Source organism: Marmota monax, unplaced genomic scaffold (genome assembly GCF_021218885.2).
Source record: "Marmota monax isolate L192 unplaced genomic scaffold, Marmota_monax_Labrador192_F-V1.1 WCK01_AAM20220418_F8-fsc00605, whole genome shotgun sequence".
In the NCBI taxonomy this organism is placed as follows: domain Eukaryota; kingdom Metazoa; phylum Chordata; class Mammalia; order Rodentia; family Sciuridae; genus Marmota; species Marmota monax.
Window position 1 is genome coordinate 43,277 of NW_026693039.1, and position 18,655 is coordinate 61,931.

Genomic DNA, 18,655 nt, shown 5'->3' on the forward strand with positions numbered 1-18,655 from the left:
ACATCCAGATCTTTCCTCCTTTGTCACACCCCTATTATACACCTGTTGTCAACTTCCTCCTTAAAGTCCATTCCTGGTAAAAATATTTTCAAAGGAATTGACATACATTACATGGATTAAAATCCCCCTTTCCCCACTCCTTATTTTTGTGGGTGAAACTTAGAATTATGAATCTTAATATTGGAAAACATTTGAGGCCATATAGTCCTAATGTTCAAATTAATAAATGAGATTTTTCACATATGTTATATTATGTCTGATATAATAGAAAATAAGTAGTCTTGAAGTGCCCTATGTTGAGGTAGAAATTAGTCCCATGTCTGCTTCTCTACCCTCTCCTTGTACCTAGGCCTTTTGTAGAGACTGTGCCCAAAAGACAAGCCAGTTTCCCTTGAATCTGGGAAGACTTTCTGCTTGACTTGTTCAACAAAATGTGAGAGAAGTGAATGTTCCTTTGCAAGTCAAGATCTTTCCACCCCTCTGAACTCTGCCCAAAGATCATGTGAACAACCTGGAATAATCAGCTAGAGATTTAGAAACACATACTTCTGCTTCTCTCAGTCAAGTGGACAGTAAGCTAACTGTCCTTTGTCTGACTCACTCTGGCCTCAGAAGATCAGTCAGCTACCCACAGGCATGAGTCAACCTGGGAAACATCACCTAAGACTTGACCAGTAGAATTGTTGAACTGATCTACAGCCTCATCAGCAAAGTGGAATCATTGTGATTTAAGTCACTAAATTTGAGTTTGTTTAGTCATGCAGCAAACCACTAACCCTGATGGCAACATATAGTTATATTTGTGCTTATTTATTCTAATTTTATTTCAGCACTATTCTAATTAATCCCTTGAATTAAATTTGAAATGGTTTTGAACAGTTTGCTACCATTTTGTTTGATTTGATTTACTTGACAGTTTGGAGGCTTTGCTTTAGCAATTAATCTTCTGCGTTGGTTTTTGTCTGTTTTCAGATAGTAACTGCAATGGATCCTAATTTAGGAAAGAACATGGACAAACCAAAAGCAGCTCAATTAAGTACTAAACAAATGCTAAATGGTGTGAAAATATTTTTAAAATAAATCCAAGTAAATGACTATTTATCTTAGTGCAGTAACAATATTGACAGAAAATGAAATTGAGAATATATTTGATACAAACAATATACCAAGACTGGAAGTGAAATAAAATTTCAAAGAAAACAGTATCTACTGCATTTTGAAACAATAACAGGCAACTCCACAGAAGACAGATGTAGATTCTTGAAAATTACTGTAGTTGTCAATAGTTAAAGAAGAAAAATAAGAGCATTCAGTCAGAAAAACAACACAAATGAAAGCATTCTTATCCCATAAAGCATCTTCTAAAATTATCCTATGGATTACCAAAAATTTCCTACAGAGCTTAAACCCTGACATGGAAGAGTTAAAGTTGTTTTTTTTTTTTTTTGTATATTCATTCATTCAGTAATCACTGAGAGTTTACCATATGCTAGGCATTTTCCTGGTTTTTATTATATATCAGTGAAGAAAGAGACAAAGGTAATTGTTATGCAGCTACTTCTATGTACATATAAATTCACTTTTTTACTGTTTTTCCATTTTTCTATCTTGTTTTCTTTACATTAGCTTCCCAAATTTAAATGAAATAGTATATAATAATTGGGTATATTTTTCATGCTTTAAACCTGCAAATAGTGATGGATAAAAATATGTGAACACAAACTTGTGAACAAAAGTTTACCTGGAGAGTAATTTCACTCAGAATTGGCATTATATTTAGTGGTCAAGTACACTCTGGTTTTACAGTATTCTAATTTTTATTTTGAAAGTTCCCTAAGCATGTTGAGATAGAGTGAAACTGAGTGGAGTCAAACTTCAGTTCTATTTCCACTAGTGGACTACCTCCAACATGTTGACAAATCATTCTGTGTTTCTGCTTTATTGTTTGAAAAAATAGTCCTTTTGGGAAAACCACTCTTGCCACACTGTTGAGGCTCCAGGCAAGCCACATGTGTGAGGAAAGCCTTGGGACCCAGTCACCACCACATGCTAACTTACAGAGATCTCAAGCAAAAATCTCTGACCAGTTCAGTAGATAGATGAAACTAATTATTTAGCCCTCGACCCTCGCTGGCTTCATGAAAGAAGGTACGAATCATGAGAACCACTAGGGAGTTTTAAATTAAAGAGACAAGACTCCAATTACCTTTAAAACCAGCTCCCGGATGGCTCCTCTCAGCTCCAGCCTGAAGCCACCTATTGTGGTATCAAGGTTTACTGAAGAGGCTAGTGAGAGAGAGAGAACATGCCAGGGATTGGACTTTTATTGGGGAACAAAAAATTCTGAGGAAAATCCCATCCAATGAAGATTAAGGGGGGCAGCATCCCAAGGTCAGGGGTGACAGTTGGTTCTTCAGGGTAGTGGCTAGACACGCCTCTGCACAGACAAGACCTTGGACCTGGAAAAGGGTGGGAAAAGCTCTGACACAGCTGTCCCTAAGCACCTCTCACCCAGCCAAGGAGGTAACTCAAATCATGTGCGAGGATGGCCTCCCACATAATTTATATAACTATTCATTTGTAAAAAAAAAAAAAAAATTATTGAGCATCTATTCTGTGTCATAATCATTCATTGATAAGAATACAAAGAAGGACCTTATTCTCACAGAATTTACATTCCCCTAGAGAGGCCCTCATAATAAGATTGGCAGCAGCAACAATAAAAAAAATAGCAAATAAAAATAAATAAGCAACTTAAATTAATGAATAATCCAGTTTCATTTGTTATAGAGAAAGTAGACAAAGGGACAAATGGGTAAACATGTTCTGACTAATATCATTTTTGTTTTTATTCTGTTTAGCTTGTTTGAAAGGGGAAAAAGCAGTCACAAAACGAAAACAAAATGAAAATTAAAGAAAAAAAATAAGTGAGGTTATAAGGTAACAGAATGGAGTTTATTACAAAAATCAAATTATATTTCAGAAAATTGAGAAGAAGAAACCAATTACATATTTTTAAAAGAGATTTAGAGAAAAAAATTATTTAAAAAATGAACATTTAATTTGAGCCCTCTCCAATTACTAGCACCTGTGGCTTGGCTGATATGGGGGAAAGCTGCTTGGCCATCCCAGGGTGGGGAAAGAATGAAGGAACTGGGTGATAGAGAGTCTTAGGTTTATGCATTAAACTGTGAAATCAGAAAATATGAGGATGTGTGTGGAGAATGATGAGGATTCAGTGTCCCTGGACCATGTCTTTAAGTGGACAGGGTCTCTTTCCCTTTGTAAGAAAAATGGAGTGGTTCAGGCTCCCTCATCTCATACACACACAGAAAAAAGCTGGGTAAAACAGAAATTGGTACCAGGAAGCAAAGTTGTTGCCATGACTAACCTGACCAAGTGTTTCAAAAATCTTTGGAGCTGGTTTGCTGAATGTGCAGGGGAGGGGGGATTTTGAATAGTTTAGAAATTCAAGTTGGCAAACCTTTAGATTTTTGTAAGTGGAACTTCATAGGGGATTCTGGTGGGAACTCATATATTTGGGAAAGTGAAAGTCTATTCTTTGGCTTTGGCCCATAGATGTTCATTGATTAACTTCCCTCTCTCTCTCTCAGGACAATATAACCCGAATTTATTAACTTTAAGGAACGATAATTTAAGATACAAGAGTCTCATATTATAGGATTTCAAAGACTATACAATAAAAGGAAACTGACAAATGGTCAGCTAATACACAACCCAATCAGTTAACAAACAGGGCCAAAGATCAATACAAGTCATGCACCATCTTCTGTGTAACGCCTTGGGTTTTTTAATTCCAGAGGTAGATTGATCTAAACTGGCTGTTAAGTATACCTCTACCTGAAATTAACATTTGAATGGAACATGTTTTAATAGAACCTACCAGCACTGATTTCCTACTGGTTAAAGAATTCACCAGGTGATGCTCATATTTAGGCAAATGTTAGAATAGTTAGAACAATGTCTTCAAGATAATACTGGGTGATTTTTCCCCAAAACAAATAAAACTTAAATAGACATAGGGTAAAACATATTTTATAATTAAAGAGTCAGGTAAAAATGATCAAGTCTCAACAGTACCTATTTACAAAGTTAGAAATAAACACAACATCTAGGAGAGCCCATTTCAGTTCTGGTTTCACCACTATTAATAGAAAAGCTGAGACAGGTCACTTTGTCTAAGGATGACCTGAAAAGTCATAATAGCATCTTAAATTCAAAGGCCCTTTAAGTCTTTTCATACCAAGTAGAAATTGAGGAAAGTACAATCTGAGAAACAATGATACTGTTCCTCATATGTCACTGGGTCACTAGTAGTCACCCAAATCATATCTCAATTCCCAGTGACTTAAGTTAGAAGCTCTTTGACCTGAAAGACATGCTGACACCCTATCTGGGGTCCAGAATAAAATACCCCAATTGTCTTCTCCTGGCACCAGCTGACTAAAGTCTACATATGCACAGGACTGACTTAAAAATCTATTGAATACTTCAGTTCATTAAAGAAAACAAAATCTAAATTACATATGAGTCAACAGAAGTTTAACTTTAGTTGTTTAGTGAATTTTGAATTGGCCATTAGTGGTAAATACAACACTTTGCATTTGTTGTAGAAACCAAACTAATCAGGCTTTTCCCTTGACAATACAATGATCATTTGTGTGTAAAGTGCCAGTTTTATTTACAAACTAGTTAAGTAAACTTTAAAGTCTTCTTTGTAGCAGTGAGACTGACACCTTAACTGTCTGGTGGTTGTAACTGATGTTCAATCCTGCTGGGGCAGGCTTGCTTGAGGGTCCCTCACTTGGAAGCCGGGATCATCATCATTAGTGCTATGAAGCTGGACAGCTGCTTGCAAAAGCCAACAAGGATTCTGAGGTAGCTGGTGGATGCATTTTAGCTGATTTGGGGGGATGGGGGGTAGGTGATAAGGGAGGGGGAAAAAGTCATCCAAATAAAAACACATCTTCTGTTCATTTAAAAGTTAGCATCCAAGGTAAAAGAATTATCTGTTGGATTCCACATCACTCCCATCCTCTGATACTTGCCTACTCTCTTCTCAAAGAAGTTAGTCTTCCCTTCTAGTGAAATATTCTCCATAAAGTCAAATGGATTTTCTACTTTGAAAACCTTGTTAAAGCCCAGCTCCAGCATAAGCCTATCTGCCACAAATTCAATGTACTGCTTCATCAAAGTGCAATTCATCCCAATTAGCTTCTCAGGCAAGGCTTCTGTGAGGAACTCCTGTTCTGTCCTGACAGCATTGATAATTGTTTTTTTTTACTCTCTGCTCTGATGGCTTGTGCAGCAGGTGTTTGAACATCAGGCAGGCAAAGTCACAGTGTAAACCCTCATCTCTGCTAATAAGTTCATTGGAAAATGTGAGGCCAGGCATCAGTCCCCGTTTCTTGAGCCAGAATAGAAGATTCCCTCCACAGCAGCAAAGGCTACAACACGTTCTCCATAGGTAGCCTCTTTGTCCCCAATCCAACACAAGGCCCAATGGCTTTCTTCTTCACACAAGGAATTGTTTCAATGACATTGAAGAGAAATTCCCTTTCTTTGGAGTCTTTAATGTAAGTGTCAATAAGGAGACTATACATTTCAGAATGTATGTTTTCCATGGCAATTTGGAAGCCATAGCAACAGCGGCTTCTGTAATTTGAACTTCTTGGCTAAATCGCTCCACCAAATTCTCCTTTACTATGCCATCACTTGCCGCAGAGAAAGCCAGAACGTGGGATATAAAACATTGTTCCTCAGGCTTCAGGGCTTCTCAGTGCTGATTGTCCTTGGAAAGAGCCACCTCCTTGGCTGTCCAAAAGGAAGCCTCAGCTTTCTTACACATCTGCCAGATACCATGGTATTCCACAGGAAAGATGATCAAGTGGCAGGCGTTCTCTCCCAGTAGTGGTTCATCCTCCACGCTGGGGGCAGGTACTTTAGTTTTGGCTCCAGGGGATCCTGCCTGCCTTGGGTAAACTGAAAGGATTTATTGGGTGCAATAGCTATCAATTGGACCTGTGTCTGTAAATATACTCCATTCAGAAATTTTAACATGGCTCTGGACAGCCATATCCTTGAGATGAGCTTAGCCTGAGGGCTGAGCTTCAACTAGACTTCAAAACTCAAATACTGTTTGGTTCTGAGAAGCAATTACATCTTCCAACACTGGAAGATTCAAAGTTTCTCGAGAAACATGGCAATTTTTGTTCATACTCACAGATATTTTCCTAGCTCAATTTAAAAAAAATAATGTAGTCAACTGCACCACAATATTCAATTATAATCTCTCCCAGGAATGAGAAAATCCTCAGATATGTGATTGACTTTCCTTGTAATCATAGGTAGCCACTTACCAAATGTTTTGCCAATTCTTAATTTGCTTGCCAGCGACCAATAACATATCTTTTTGCTCATTGAGAATAAATTGATAAGAAACTGATGGTGTATGTTAGATATTTGGTTTCAGCATAACTTTACTTCAAAAGGCCTATCCCATAATTCTTGATTTTAAATCGGATACAAATCAACATATATATTGAAGACTGGATTCATGGAAGTGAAAGAAACACAACTTGGAATTCCAGAATGAGTGACTTTGCAACATTTTTAGACCTGATCATATTCAATATGACTATGTTCTCCATAACTCCATTTACCGTAGCTTTGATCACTTTTCTCCTGCTAGTCTTCTCCTTGTGGCAACATCTCCAGAATATGCAGCACAATTTCAAAGGACCCAGAGACCCCAGGACCAATGCCCACATAACTGCCTTGAAAATTATGATCTCCTTTCTTCTGCTCTATGCCACTTACTTTCTGTCTTTTTTCATATCGTGTCTTTTGAAGATGCATCAAAGCAAGCTGGTTCAGATTCTTTCCCTGAATTTTGGACTCATCTATCCTTCAAGCCACTCATTTATTTTGATTTTGGGAAGCTCCAAGTTAAGGGAGGCATTTCTTTTGGTGCTGAAGCAGCTACGGTGTGGGCTAAAAGATGAGAAACTCACTACTCTGTGAGTTGTTTAACCATGAAGTATGAGGCTGGGGATGTGGTTTAGTGGTAGAGCACTTGCCTGGCATGTGCAAGACACTGGGTTAATCCTCAGCACTGGAAAACAACAACAGCAGCAACAATAACAATAACAACAATAACAATAACAAACAAAAACTAGATGCTATTGCATGTCCTAGATAATGAAAGGAATCTATGAAGAGATCAAAGATATTTATTTCTTCCTCTCAGGTTTTCCAATGTAAAGGTCAATGTAAATTTTTTTTCAAATGAAGGTCTATAATAACATTGTACCTAAGAACATTACATATTTATGATGTGCATTTCTGTAATATTGATAATTTGAAATGATTTGAAGAAATTGTAGATTCCCTTAAAATTTAAAAATATGTACCAGGATGGCAGATTAGAGGAAAGAAGCATCTAAGGTCACTTAGATATTAATTACGAACCTGTGAATCTTCATTATTTTGGCTGGTAATAACCCTTAAATTCTAAATTATTCATTGGAGATGGGTATTATTATCTCATGTACACCTATTATTTGGTGACTCAAGGACAACTTGAAGTTATTTGGCATAGAAATATGAAAAATTTGTATTTTTTTACTAGTACTGATAGAATGGGAACATTGAGAGCATTAAAAGGTTTAACTACTGTCATATATAAATATCTAGAACAAATTTTTAAAAAGTTTAAAATGAATAACTGCCATATGAAATAATGACCTTTCTTTTCTAGTTATTATGCTGTACCTATGTGTACATGCATATTTTACTATGCCTTTTACGTAAACATTATCAAGGTATAATTTATGTATAATAAAATGCACAAACTTCAGTGTACATTGCAGTTAGAGTTTGACGACACACACATGTAGTAATTACAGCATTAAAGCTTTTTACAGTTCATCTTGCTCCTTGTCAACACTTCTACCCAGGCAGCTACTTATCTGATTCAGTAACTAGAGAGAGTTCTTTGCTTTCTATAATTTCATTTATATATAGCCTTAGAATATTTACTATTAGAAACAGGATTTCTTAAATTCAGCATAATGCCTTGGAGGTTCATCTGTTTTGTTGTATAGCTCAATAGTTTGTTTCTGAGTGGTATGCTTGAGTATTATTAAATATACCACCGTGTTTTGAATAACCAATAAAAAAAATACCACCTTTAAAAATTCTTTTACCTATTGATGAATGTTTGAATGGTTCCTAATTATTGGCCACTATAAACAAAACTGCTATCAGTACTAATGTATGTGTCTTTTTTTTGGATATATGATTTTATTGCTATCGGGTAAATAGCTAGAAGTGTCAAATCATATGTGTTATGTTGAACTTTATTAAAAAACTGTCAAGGAAAAAATATTGGCCAAAGAGCCCTCTAAAGTGGTGGTTTCATTTTAAATTCCCACTAGGAATGTGTGAGGGTTTCAGCTGATGCTCTTTTTTTAAAAAATTTTTATTTTAGTTGCTCTAATCAATGTGTAATGGCATGTAGTTTATTCCACATTTTCCTGTTGGCCAATGATGCTGAACATTTTTTTCAAGTAAATTTGCCTTCATGTAACTTCTTTTAGGAAATGAGTTCAAATCTTTTGCTTATTATTTAATTTGGTTCTTGTTTTCTCTTTTTATTGTCAAGTTTTAACTGTTCTTTACATAGTCTGAATATTCATCTTTTATCAAATACATATTTTGTAAATATTTTCTCTGAGACAGTGGCTTGCCATTTCATTTTCTTCATCGTGTCTTTCAAAGAGAACACATTCAAAAAAATTTTAATGAAATCTATTAATCAATTTTCAATGCTAGTACTTTTTCCATTCTGTTTAAGAACTTTGCATACTCTGAGATTATGCAGGTTATCTTCTATGATTTATTTTAGAAGCTTTATAGTTTCAGGTTTTATGTGATTCATTTCAAATAAATTCTATTTGCAATATAAAGTGAGGACAGATTCATTTTTAAAATACAGATATACATTTTACCAGTACCATTTGTTTAAAAGTCTATTTTTTTTCTCATTGTTTCAACTTGGCACTTTGTTAAAAACCAGTTGATCATGCATGTGTGGGTCTATTTCTGGATTATTTATTCTGTTCCTTTGATTTCTATGTCTGTCTTTATGTCACTAAAATACTAAAATACTTTCTTGATTACTCCAGTTTAATACTACATCTTGGAGTGCAATAGCAAATGTTCTGACATTCTTCTTTTACAAAATTTGTCAGTTTTTCTCTGGTTTTCTTTGCTTTTGCGTATACATTTTAGATTTTGTTTATCAATTTTTTAATAAAGTTTTCTTGAATATTTGTTTGACTTGTATTGAAGGTATAGATATGTACTTGGAATAACTGACACCTTAACAATAAATCTTGTTCTTTACCTGGTCCATTGTAGTTTCCAGTGTACAGTTTTTAGACACAGTTTGTTAAATTTGCCTATACATTTTCATGTTTCTGTGCCTACCAACAATGCTGATTTAAAAATTTCAGTTTCTAATGGCTTGTTAATAGTGTACAGAAATGTAATGGTCTTGTGTATAATACTGACTTTATGTTCTGTGAACTTGTAAAATTCTCTTGTTAGTTCTAATAATATCTTTTGGCAATTTCTTGGGATTTTTATGTATATGATTTTGCTGTCTGTAGATAAACAAATTTTGTTTTCCCCATTTGCAAACTTTATAGCTTTTATTTAATTTTCTTGTATTGTTTCACTGACTAACCTTTCTGAGGCAATATTAACTATCAATGCTGGGAACATATGTCTGACTTTTCCTAATGTTAGGATAAAGTGTCCATTTTTAATCCATTAATATAATGCCACCTATAATTTTTTCATTATTAAATCCTAATCAGTCTTAGGGTTTCCATTTATTCCTTATTTGCTGAGAGCTTTTATGATGAATGGGTGCTAAATTTAATCAAATGATTTTATGCATCTATTGCAATGATTTTATTGATATGACTTTACTACCTCATTTTGTGGATAAGGTGAATTATTTTTATTCACTTTTAAATGTTAAGCTGGACTTTTATTGCTAGGATAAATTTTATTTGATCCATACTTTTATTTCCTTGTAATATATTTTCTCATTTTGGTATAGGATATCCCCAACTTCATAAAATAAGTTGGTGGTAAAGTTTCCTCTCCTCCACTATTTTCTGACAGATTTATGTAAGATTAGTATTTTTTTCAAAAATATTTGATTTAAATCACCATTCAGGCAATTCCTTGTTTTATGAGAAGGTTTTAAATTAGGAGTTTAATTTTTAACAACAGATAAACAAGGTTATTAAGATTTCTATTTCTTCTTGTAACAGGTGCAGTAAATTTGTCTTTGAAGAAAGACTGATGACAATCTTTAAATTCCAAGAATTCTAAAGAACTTCTTTATAGCCCTTCTTTTCTCCAATTCAGCTAACACTTGATGTATTATTTAAATTAATTGCTATAAAATGCCTTTATTTTATATCTCATACATTTATATCTAATCCAGATCTCATCTCTGAACTTGATTTATGTACAGTCTTCCTACTCAAAGTCTCTAGCTGGATGTGGAAGTCACATTTCAAACCTGACATAGCTTTAAGAAATACATTATGATCTATGCCCACATCCAATACTGCTTCTGATATAGTCATTTTTATCTCAGTTGAAAGCATCTTTATACTTCCAGATACACAGAAACCTAACCTTAGAGTCATCTTTGTCACCTCTCTTTTTTTCATACTCTGTCTCAAATCCACCAAATCTGTCTCAGAACACTGTGTTAACATATATCCACAATCCAACCATTCAACACTTCATTCAATCACAGTTTTTCCATGTTCACACCACCAGCACCAGAATTTAACCCTTATTTAAACCATGTCCTAGGTCTAATATCGCCTTTTTTTCTGGTTCAATCACCAAAAGCCATCTAATTTATTTTTGTTTTCATATTCTCAGAATTAGATTTTATTCTCAACAAGAGTATTTTTTTCCAAATATAAGTTAAATTATGTCACTTTTCTGCTTAAAATCTTCCAAAGTCTTTGCATCTCACTCAAGTAGCTGAATCCTTTCATTATCCCCTGAAGTCTGACATAATGTTTCTCTTACAATTACTATTTTATACTTTTTCTTTGGTCTGTAACTTTTTTCAGGTTTCCAAAATTGGTTGTTTTGTTTTGCTTTGTTTTTCGCACCATGAGAGATGGAACCCAGGACCTCACTCACACATGCTGGGCAAGCACTTCTACCATTAAACTATGTCCCCAGCCCCTAATTTTATTTTTTAAAAGGAATAATTCTTATTAGATTTAATTCTGTAATCTAGGTGCTTGTTCTTGATTTATTTTTCCTTTAGAATATTCCTTTTTTTTACAGTGACTTTTAACCAAAAGAAATCCTGTGTTGGCTATTACCATCTCCTAGAAAGGGATTTATTTTCTAGTATGTGTCCTTGCCTTTCCTGTACCATTTGAATACAATTTAAGTTTTACTCTCAAAGTTTAAATTCTAGTTTTAGTTGTAGATGGACACAATACGTTTTTTTCTCATTTATTTTTATGTGGTTTGTAGGATCGAATCCAGTGCCTAGCACGTGCTAGGGGAACGCTCTACAGCTGAGCCACAACTGGCTTGTGGATAAAGGAGGAGGGAACCTCACTGGAAGCATCTAGAAGTAGGGGTTCTGGAATGCTCTTTTGTTGTGTTTATGTCTATCAAATTTTGAATTCACCCATATCCAGAAGGGAATATGACAATCAGAAATTTCATGCTCACTATTTTATTGAAATATTGATGATATTTTTATTACTGCATTTTTTCCAATGGTCTAAGTTTTTGAAGGACATTATCTTCTCATTCATTTTCTGAAACAAACAAATGAAGAATGAATAGAGAATATGTGACTTGCAGAAGATTTCTGATCCCTTGATAGGATTGTGAAGCCAAGTAGTAAGGTACCATGACTTCTCTCTTTCCCTCCCCTTGCCTTCCTTCCTTTACTAATTTCTTTTTGTTCACCCTTGTTAGGCACTTAGTACATAATGTGCTCTAAATGATTGCTTATAAGAAACCAATATCAGGGCTGGGGTTGTGGCTCAGTGGTAGAGTGCTTGCCTAGCACGTGCGAAACCCTGGGTTCGATCCTCAGTACCACATAAAAAAATAAAATAGAAAAACATACCTTAAGAAAAAAGAAACAGAGATCATTCTTTCTTTATCTTTTAATTGTTATAAGAAATGATTAAGTATATATTTATAAAGATGATCACTGCCACGTATACTTATAAAAGTGAACACTGAAACCAGCTTAAGCATCAATAAAGACTTTGATCATGGAAATTATTGTACATTATAGTTACATAATATAATAGTATACAGTTATAAAAATAATAGATACAGAAGAAGGTGAAGATGAAGAAGTAGAAGAATTATTGAGAAAATGAAGGAAGATTAAAAAGAGAGAGAACTAAAGGGAAAAATATAAAAGAAAAAATGTAGTTCTATTTATGTTTAGGAAATGATGTGAAAGTTTTCTAAGAAATGTTATGCGAAATAAGCAATGGATTTGTATACAGAATAGTGGATGTGTATAGATTATACTAGCATTTGTGGGACAAAAAGCATACTATGCTTATGCACAGGTAACCTTTCCAAGGCAATATTCAAACGAATTGATGATGATGATGATTTTAGGTGGGGCTGTGGGTGTGGGAGGTAGGATGAGAAATACCTTTCAGATTTAGCTTCACACCTTTCTCTTCAGACGCACACACACACATACACACACACATGCGCGCACAAACACACATCTATTTATTAGTGAGAGTGTGGACTAATATAAAGTAAGAATTTAAAGATATACATTATAGTTGGTACCATAAAGTGCCATTTACAGGCACTGTTAACCCAAGAGCTCTGGTACACACTGCACTGAGAAAAGAATGGTCTGATGGAATTTTGAGAGAATAGACATGGAGCATGATGGAAGAGGGAGAGGGCCAAGGAAGAACACTGCTCCACTTCCAAAAGTGAAACAGCTTAACCCAGGATGTCATTCAGGGGAAAAAAATAAAGAAAGGAAAAAAAAAAGAAAAGAAAAAAGAAAAGAAGAAAACCATTTGGGGAACAATGCCCCTCAAAATAAGAATTTCTTTGGAGAGAATCTTAAAAATAATGGGTTTTGCTAATCTATTCCAGAGGAACTGAACAGAAACATTAAGAAGTGGGTTTCATGACCTGAAATTTCAAAATTTCTACAGTGGATCTGTTGGCTCCTTTAAGTTTGAGAAGTATAGGATTGAGGCCCTTGCTGGGGAGCGACTTGCATCACATCTATTATTGAACTCCAGACTACTGGGATGGTTGTCTTTGGGGAGGTCTTTGTGGTCAGCCACCTTGGAAAGGTGGTGGTGGTCTCTGGGGCCTTCCAGGAGGAGCAGGGTAAGCATTCAGCCAAAAACCTCCTTGTGATGGTCTTTGTGGGTGTCCAGGAGGAGCCGGGGAGGGGGGGAGGATGCTGCTGATTTCCTCCCTGGGGGATACTACTGATTTCCTCCCTATGGTGGTGGTGCCTGCTCTGAATTATCACCTTCATCTTCATCTGCATCATCAGCAGGGGGTCTAGTTGATAGTTCCTCAGGTACCTGATTTGGGCTTTGGCTTGGTACATCCCAAGGATAGATTTTAGTGCTATAAGTCTCTCTTTCATTTTAACATCTCAACCTTATCACATAGTTCTTTTCTCCCATAACCTGCCTGTTGACTGGGAGCATCCCTCTCAGGGCACTGATTCCTAATGAAGGGTTTCTCTCAAGCTGTACACTGATGATAGGAAATGTCTCAAGTGTTGGCTCCTGAGACAATCTTTTGACTGTATTTTTTTAAATTTATTTATTTATTTTTAAATTTTTATTGTTGGTTGTTCAAAACATTACATAGTTCTTGATATATCATATTTCACACTTTGATTCAAATGGGTTATGAACTCCCATTTTTTACCCCGTATACAGATTGCAGAATCACATCAGTTACACATCCATTGATTTACATATTGCCATACTAGTGTCTGTTGTATTCTGCTGCCTTTCCTATCCTCTGCTATCCCCCTCCCCTCCCCTCCCCTCCCCTCCCCTCTTCTCTCTCTACCCCGTCTACTGTCATTCATTTCTCCCCCTTGTATTATTTTTCCCTTTCCCCTCACTTCCTCTTGTATGTAATTTTGTATAACCCTGAGGGTCTCCTTCCATTTCCATGCAATTTCCCTTCTCTCTCCCTTTCCCTCCCACCTCTCATCCCTGTTTAATGTTAATCTTCTTCTCATGCTCTTCGTCCCTACTCTGTTCTTAGTTACTCTCCTTATATCAAAGAAGACATTTGGCATTTGTTTTTTAGGGATTGGCTAGCTTCACTTAGCATAATCTTTATTTTTAAAAATTTTTATTTATTTTTTAACTACACAACAGCAGTGGAAAGCACTACAATTCTTATTACACATACAGGGCAAAATTTTTCATATCTCTCTATATAAAGTATGTTCATGCCAATTTATGCCTTTATACATGTACTTTTTTGCATTACTATTGTTGATACACATATATACCACAATTTTTGTATCTCTGTATATAAATATGTTGGCACCCAATTCAAGTCTTCATATATGTACATTATATGATGTTCATTACATTCCACCATCCTTGCTAGTCCCCTACTCGCTCCCTTTCCCTCCCACTCCTCTTCCCTATCTAGAATTCATCTATTCCTCCCATGCTCTCTCTCCCTACCCTATTATGAGTCAACCTCCCTATATCAGAGAAAACATTTGGCATTTGTTTTTTGGGGGGATTGGCTGACTTCACTTAGCATTATCTTCTACAACACCATCCATTTACCTGCAAATGCCATGATTTTGTTCTTTTTTAATGCTGAGTAAAATCCCATTGTGTATATATGCCACATTTTTTTAAATCCATTCATCCACTGAAGAACATCTAGGTTGGCTCCACAGTTTAGCTATTGTGAATTGTGCTGCTATAAACATTGATATGGCTGTGTCTCTGTAGTATGCTGTTTTTAAGTCCTTTAGGTGTAGACCTAGGAGAAGAATAGCTAGGTCAAATGGTGTTTCCATTCCCACATTTCCAAAGAATTTCCATACTGCTTTCCATATTGGCTGCACTAATTTGAAGTCCCACCAACATTGTATGAGAATACCTTTTCCCCCACATTCTCAACTACACTTATTGTTGTTTGTCTTCATAATAGCTGCCATTCTGACTGGAGTGAGATGATATCTTAGAATGGTTTTGATTTGTATTTCTCTGGTTGCTGGAGATGATGAGCATTTTTTCATATATTTGTTGATTGATTGTATATCCTCTTCTTAGAAGTGTCTGTTCAGGTCCTTACCTCATTTGTTGATTGGGTTATTTTTTTTTTTTTGGTGCTTAGCTTTTTAAGTTCTATATATACCCTAGAGATTAGTGCTGTATCTGATGTGTGAGGGGTAAAAATTTGCTCCCAGGATGTAGGCTATCTATTCACTTCACAGATTGTTTCTTTTGCTGAGAATAAACTTTTTAGTTTGAGTGCATCTCATTTATTGATTCTTGGTTTTAATTCTTGTGCTATAGGAGTTTTATTAAGGAAGTTGGGGCCTAATCTCATATGATGAAGATTAGGGCCTTCTTTTTCTTCTATTAGATGCAGAGTCTCTGGTTTAATTCCTAGGTCCTTGATCCATTTTTAAATAAGTTTGTGCATGCTGAGAGATATGGGTTTAATTTCATTTTGTTGCATGTGGATTTCCAGTTTTCACAGCACATTTGTTGAAGATGCTATCTTTTCCCCAGTGCATGTTTTTGCCACCTTTGTCTAATATAAGGTAATTGTAATTTTGGGGTTGGTCTCTGTGTCCTCTATTTTGTACCATTGGCCTACCAGCCTGTTTTGGTGCCAGTACTATGCTGATTTTGTTACTATTGCTCTGTAGTATAGTTTGAGGTCTAGTATAGTGATACCACCTTCTTCACTCTTCCTGCTTAGGATTGCTTTAGCTATTCTGGGTCTCTTATTTTTCCAGACAAATTTCATGATTACTTTTTCTATTTCTATGAGGAATGCCATTGGGATTTTGATGGGAATTGCATTAAATCTGTATAGTGCTTTTGGTAGTATGGCCATTTTGATAATATTAATTCTGCCTATCCAAGATCAAGGTAGACCTTCTATCTTCTAAGGTCTTCTTTGATTTTTTTCTTTAGGGTTCTATAGTTTTCATTGTATAGATCTTTTTCCTCTTTTGGCACCAAAACAGGCTGGTAGGCCAATGGTACAAAATAGAGGACACAGAGACTAACCCAAAAATTACAATTATTTTATATTAGACAAAGGTGCCAAAAACATGCACTGAAGAAAAGATAGCATCTTCGACAAATTAAGTTGATTTCCAAGTATCTTATTTTTTTGAGGATATTGTGAATAGGATAGTTTTCCTCATTTCCTTCTCAAAGGCTTTGTCACTGATATACAGAAATACCTTTGATTTATGGATGTTGACTTTATATTCTGCTACTTTGCTGAATTCATTTACTAGTTGTAGAAGTTTTCTGGTTGAATTTTCTGGGTCTTCTAGGTATAGAATCATGTTGTCAGCAAATACAGCTAATTTAAGTTCTTCTTTTCCTATATGTATCCGTTTAATTTCTTTCATCTGTCTAATTGCTCTGGCCAGCGTTTCAAACTATGTTGAATAGAAGTGGTGAAAGAGGGTATCCCTGTCTTGTTCCAGATTTTAGAGGGAATGACTTCAATTTTTTTTTCTATTTAGAACGATGTTAGTCTGAGGATTAGTGTAGATAGCCTTTACGATGTTGAAATATATTCCTGTTATCCCTAGTTTTCCTAGTGTTTTGAACATAAAAGGGTGTTGTATTTTGTCAAATGCTTTTTCTGCATCTATTGAGATGATCATAATTATTATCTTTAAGTCTATTGATGTGATGAATTATATTTATTGATTTACGTTTGTTGAGCCAACCTTGCATCCCTGGGATGAATCCCACTTGATCCTGATGCACAATCTTTTTGTTATGTTTTTGTATTCAATTTGCCAGAATTTTATTGAGAATTTTTGCATTTATGTTCATTAGAGATATTGATCTGAAGTTTTCTTTCTTTGATGTGTCTTTGATTTTGGAATCAGGGTGATATTGGCCTCATAGAATGAGTTTGGAAGTGCTGCCTCATTTTCTGTTTCCTGAAATAAATTGAAGAGTATTGGTATTAGTTCTTCTTTAAATGTCTTGTAGAACTCGGTTGTGTATCCATCTGATCCTGGGCTTTTCTTGATTGGTAATCCTTTGATGGCTTCTTCTATTTCCTCACTTGATATTGGTCTGTATAAGTTGTGTATATCTTCCCTGACTCAACCTGGGCAGATCATATGACTTAAGAAATTTCTTGATGCCTTCAATGTCTTCTATTTTATTGGAATATAAGGTTTCAAAATAATTTCTAATTATCCTCTGTATTTCTATAGTGTCTGTTGTGATATTTCCTCTTTTATCACATATGCTGGTAACTTGAGTTCTCTCTCTCCTTCTCTTCATTAGCCTGGCTAAGGGTCTGTCAATTTTACTTATTTTTTTTAAAGATCCTACTTTTTGTTTTGTCATTTTTTTCCATTTGTTTCTTTTGTTTTGATTTCATTGATTTTGGCTCTAATTTTAATTATTTCTTGCCTTCTACCACTTTTGCTGCTGGTTTGTTCTTTTATTTTTCCCTAGGGCTTTGAGATGTAGTGTGAGGTCATTTATATGTTGACTTTTTCTTCTTTTAAGGAATGAACTCCATGCAATGATTTTTCCTCTTAGTACTGCTTTCATAGTGTCCCAGAGATTTCGATATGTTGTGTCTATGTTCTCCTTTTCCTCTAAGAATTTTTTAATCTCCTCCTTGATGTCTTCTGTGACCCATTGTTTATTCAGTAGCATATTGTTTAGTCTCCAGGTGATGCAGAAATTTTTATTTTTATTTTGTCATTGATTTCCATTTCATTCCATTATGACCTGATAAAATTCATGGTAGTCTCTCTACTTTTTTGTATTTGCTAAGAGTTGCTTTGTGGAATAGTATATGGTCTATTTTAGAGAAGGAACCATGTGCTGGTGAGAAGAAGGTGTATCCGCTTGATGCAGGTGAAATATTTTATATCTGCCAGTTAAGTCTATGTTATTGATTGTGTTATTGAGTTCTATAGTTTCTTCATTCAACTTTTGTTTGGAAGATTTATCCAGTAGTGAGAGAGGTGTGTTAAAGTCACCTACGATTATTGTGTTGTAGTCAATTTGACTCTTGAACTTGAGAAGAATTTTTTTGATGAACATATAGCTGCACCACTGTTTGGGGCATATATATTTATGATTGTTATGTCTTGTTGGTGTATGGTTCCCTTGAGCAGCATGTAATGTCCATCTTTATCCCTTTTGATTAATCTTGGCTTGAAGTCTACTTTATTTGATATGAGTATGGAAACCCCTGCTTGCTTCTGTAGTCCATGTGAGTGGTATGATTTTCCCCAACCTTTCACCTTCAGTCTGTGTATGTCTTTTCCTAT

The 18,655-nt window shown here is 35.2% G+C and overlaps 1 protein-coding gene and 1 pseudogene across 1 annotated transcript; one reads left to right on the forward strand and one right to left on the reverse strand.

Moving 5' to 3' along the window:
• Positions 1 to 4,993: 4,993 nt before the first annotated feature.
• On the reverse strand, positions 4,994 to 5,884 carry LOC124098876 (ribonucleoside-diphosphate reductase subunit M2-like; annotated as a pseudogene).
• Positions 5,885 to 6,531: 647 nt separating this feature from the next.
• Positions 6,532 to 7,044, forward strand: LOC124098875 (taste receptor type 2 member 13-like; the record flags this gene model as incomplete). The annotated part of the gene is made up of 1 exon (XM_046453833.1): positions 6,532 to 7,044. A coding segment is annotated over one exon (513 nt), but the record flags the coding sequence as incomplete, so codon positions are not given.
• Between the last annotated feature and the right edge of the window lie 11,611 nt (positions 7,045 to 18,655).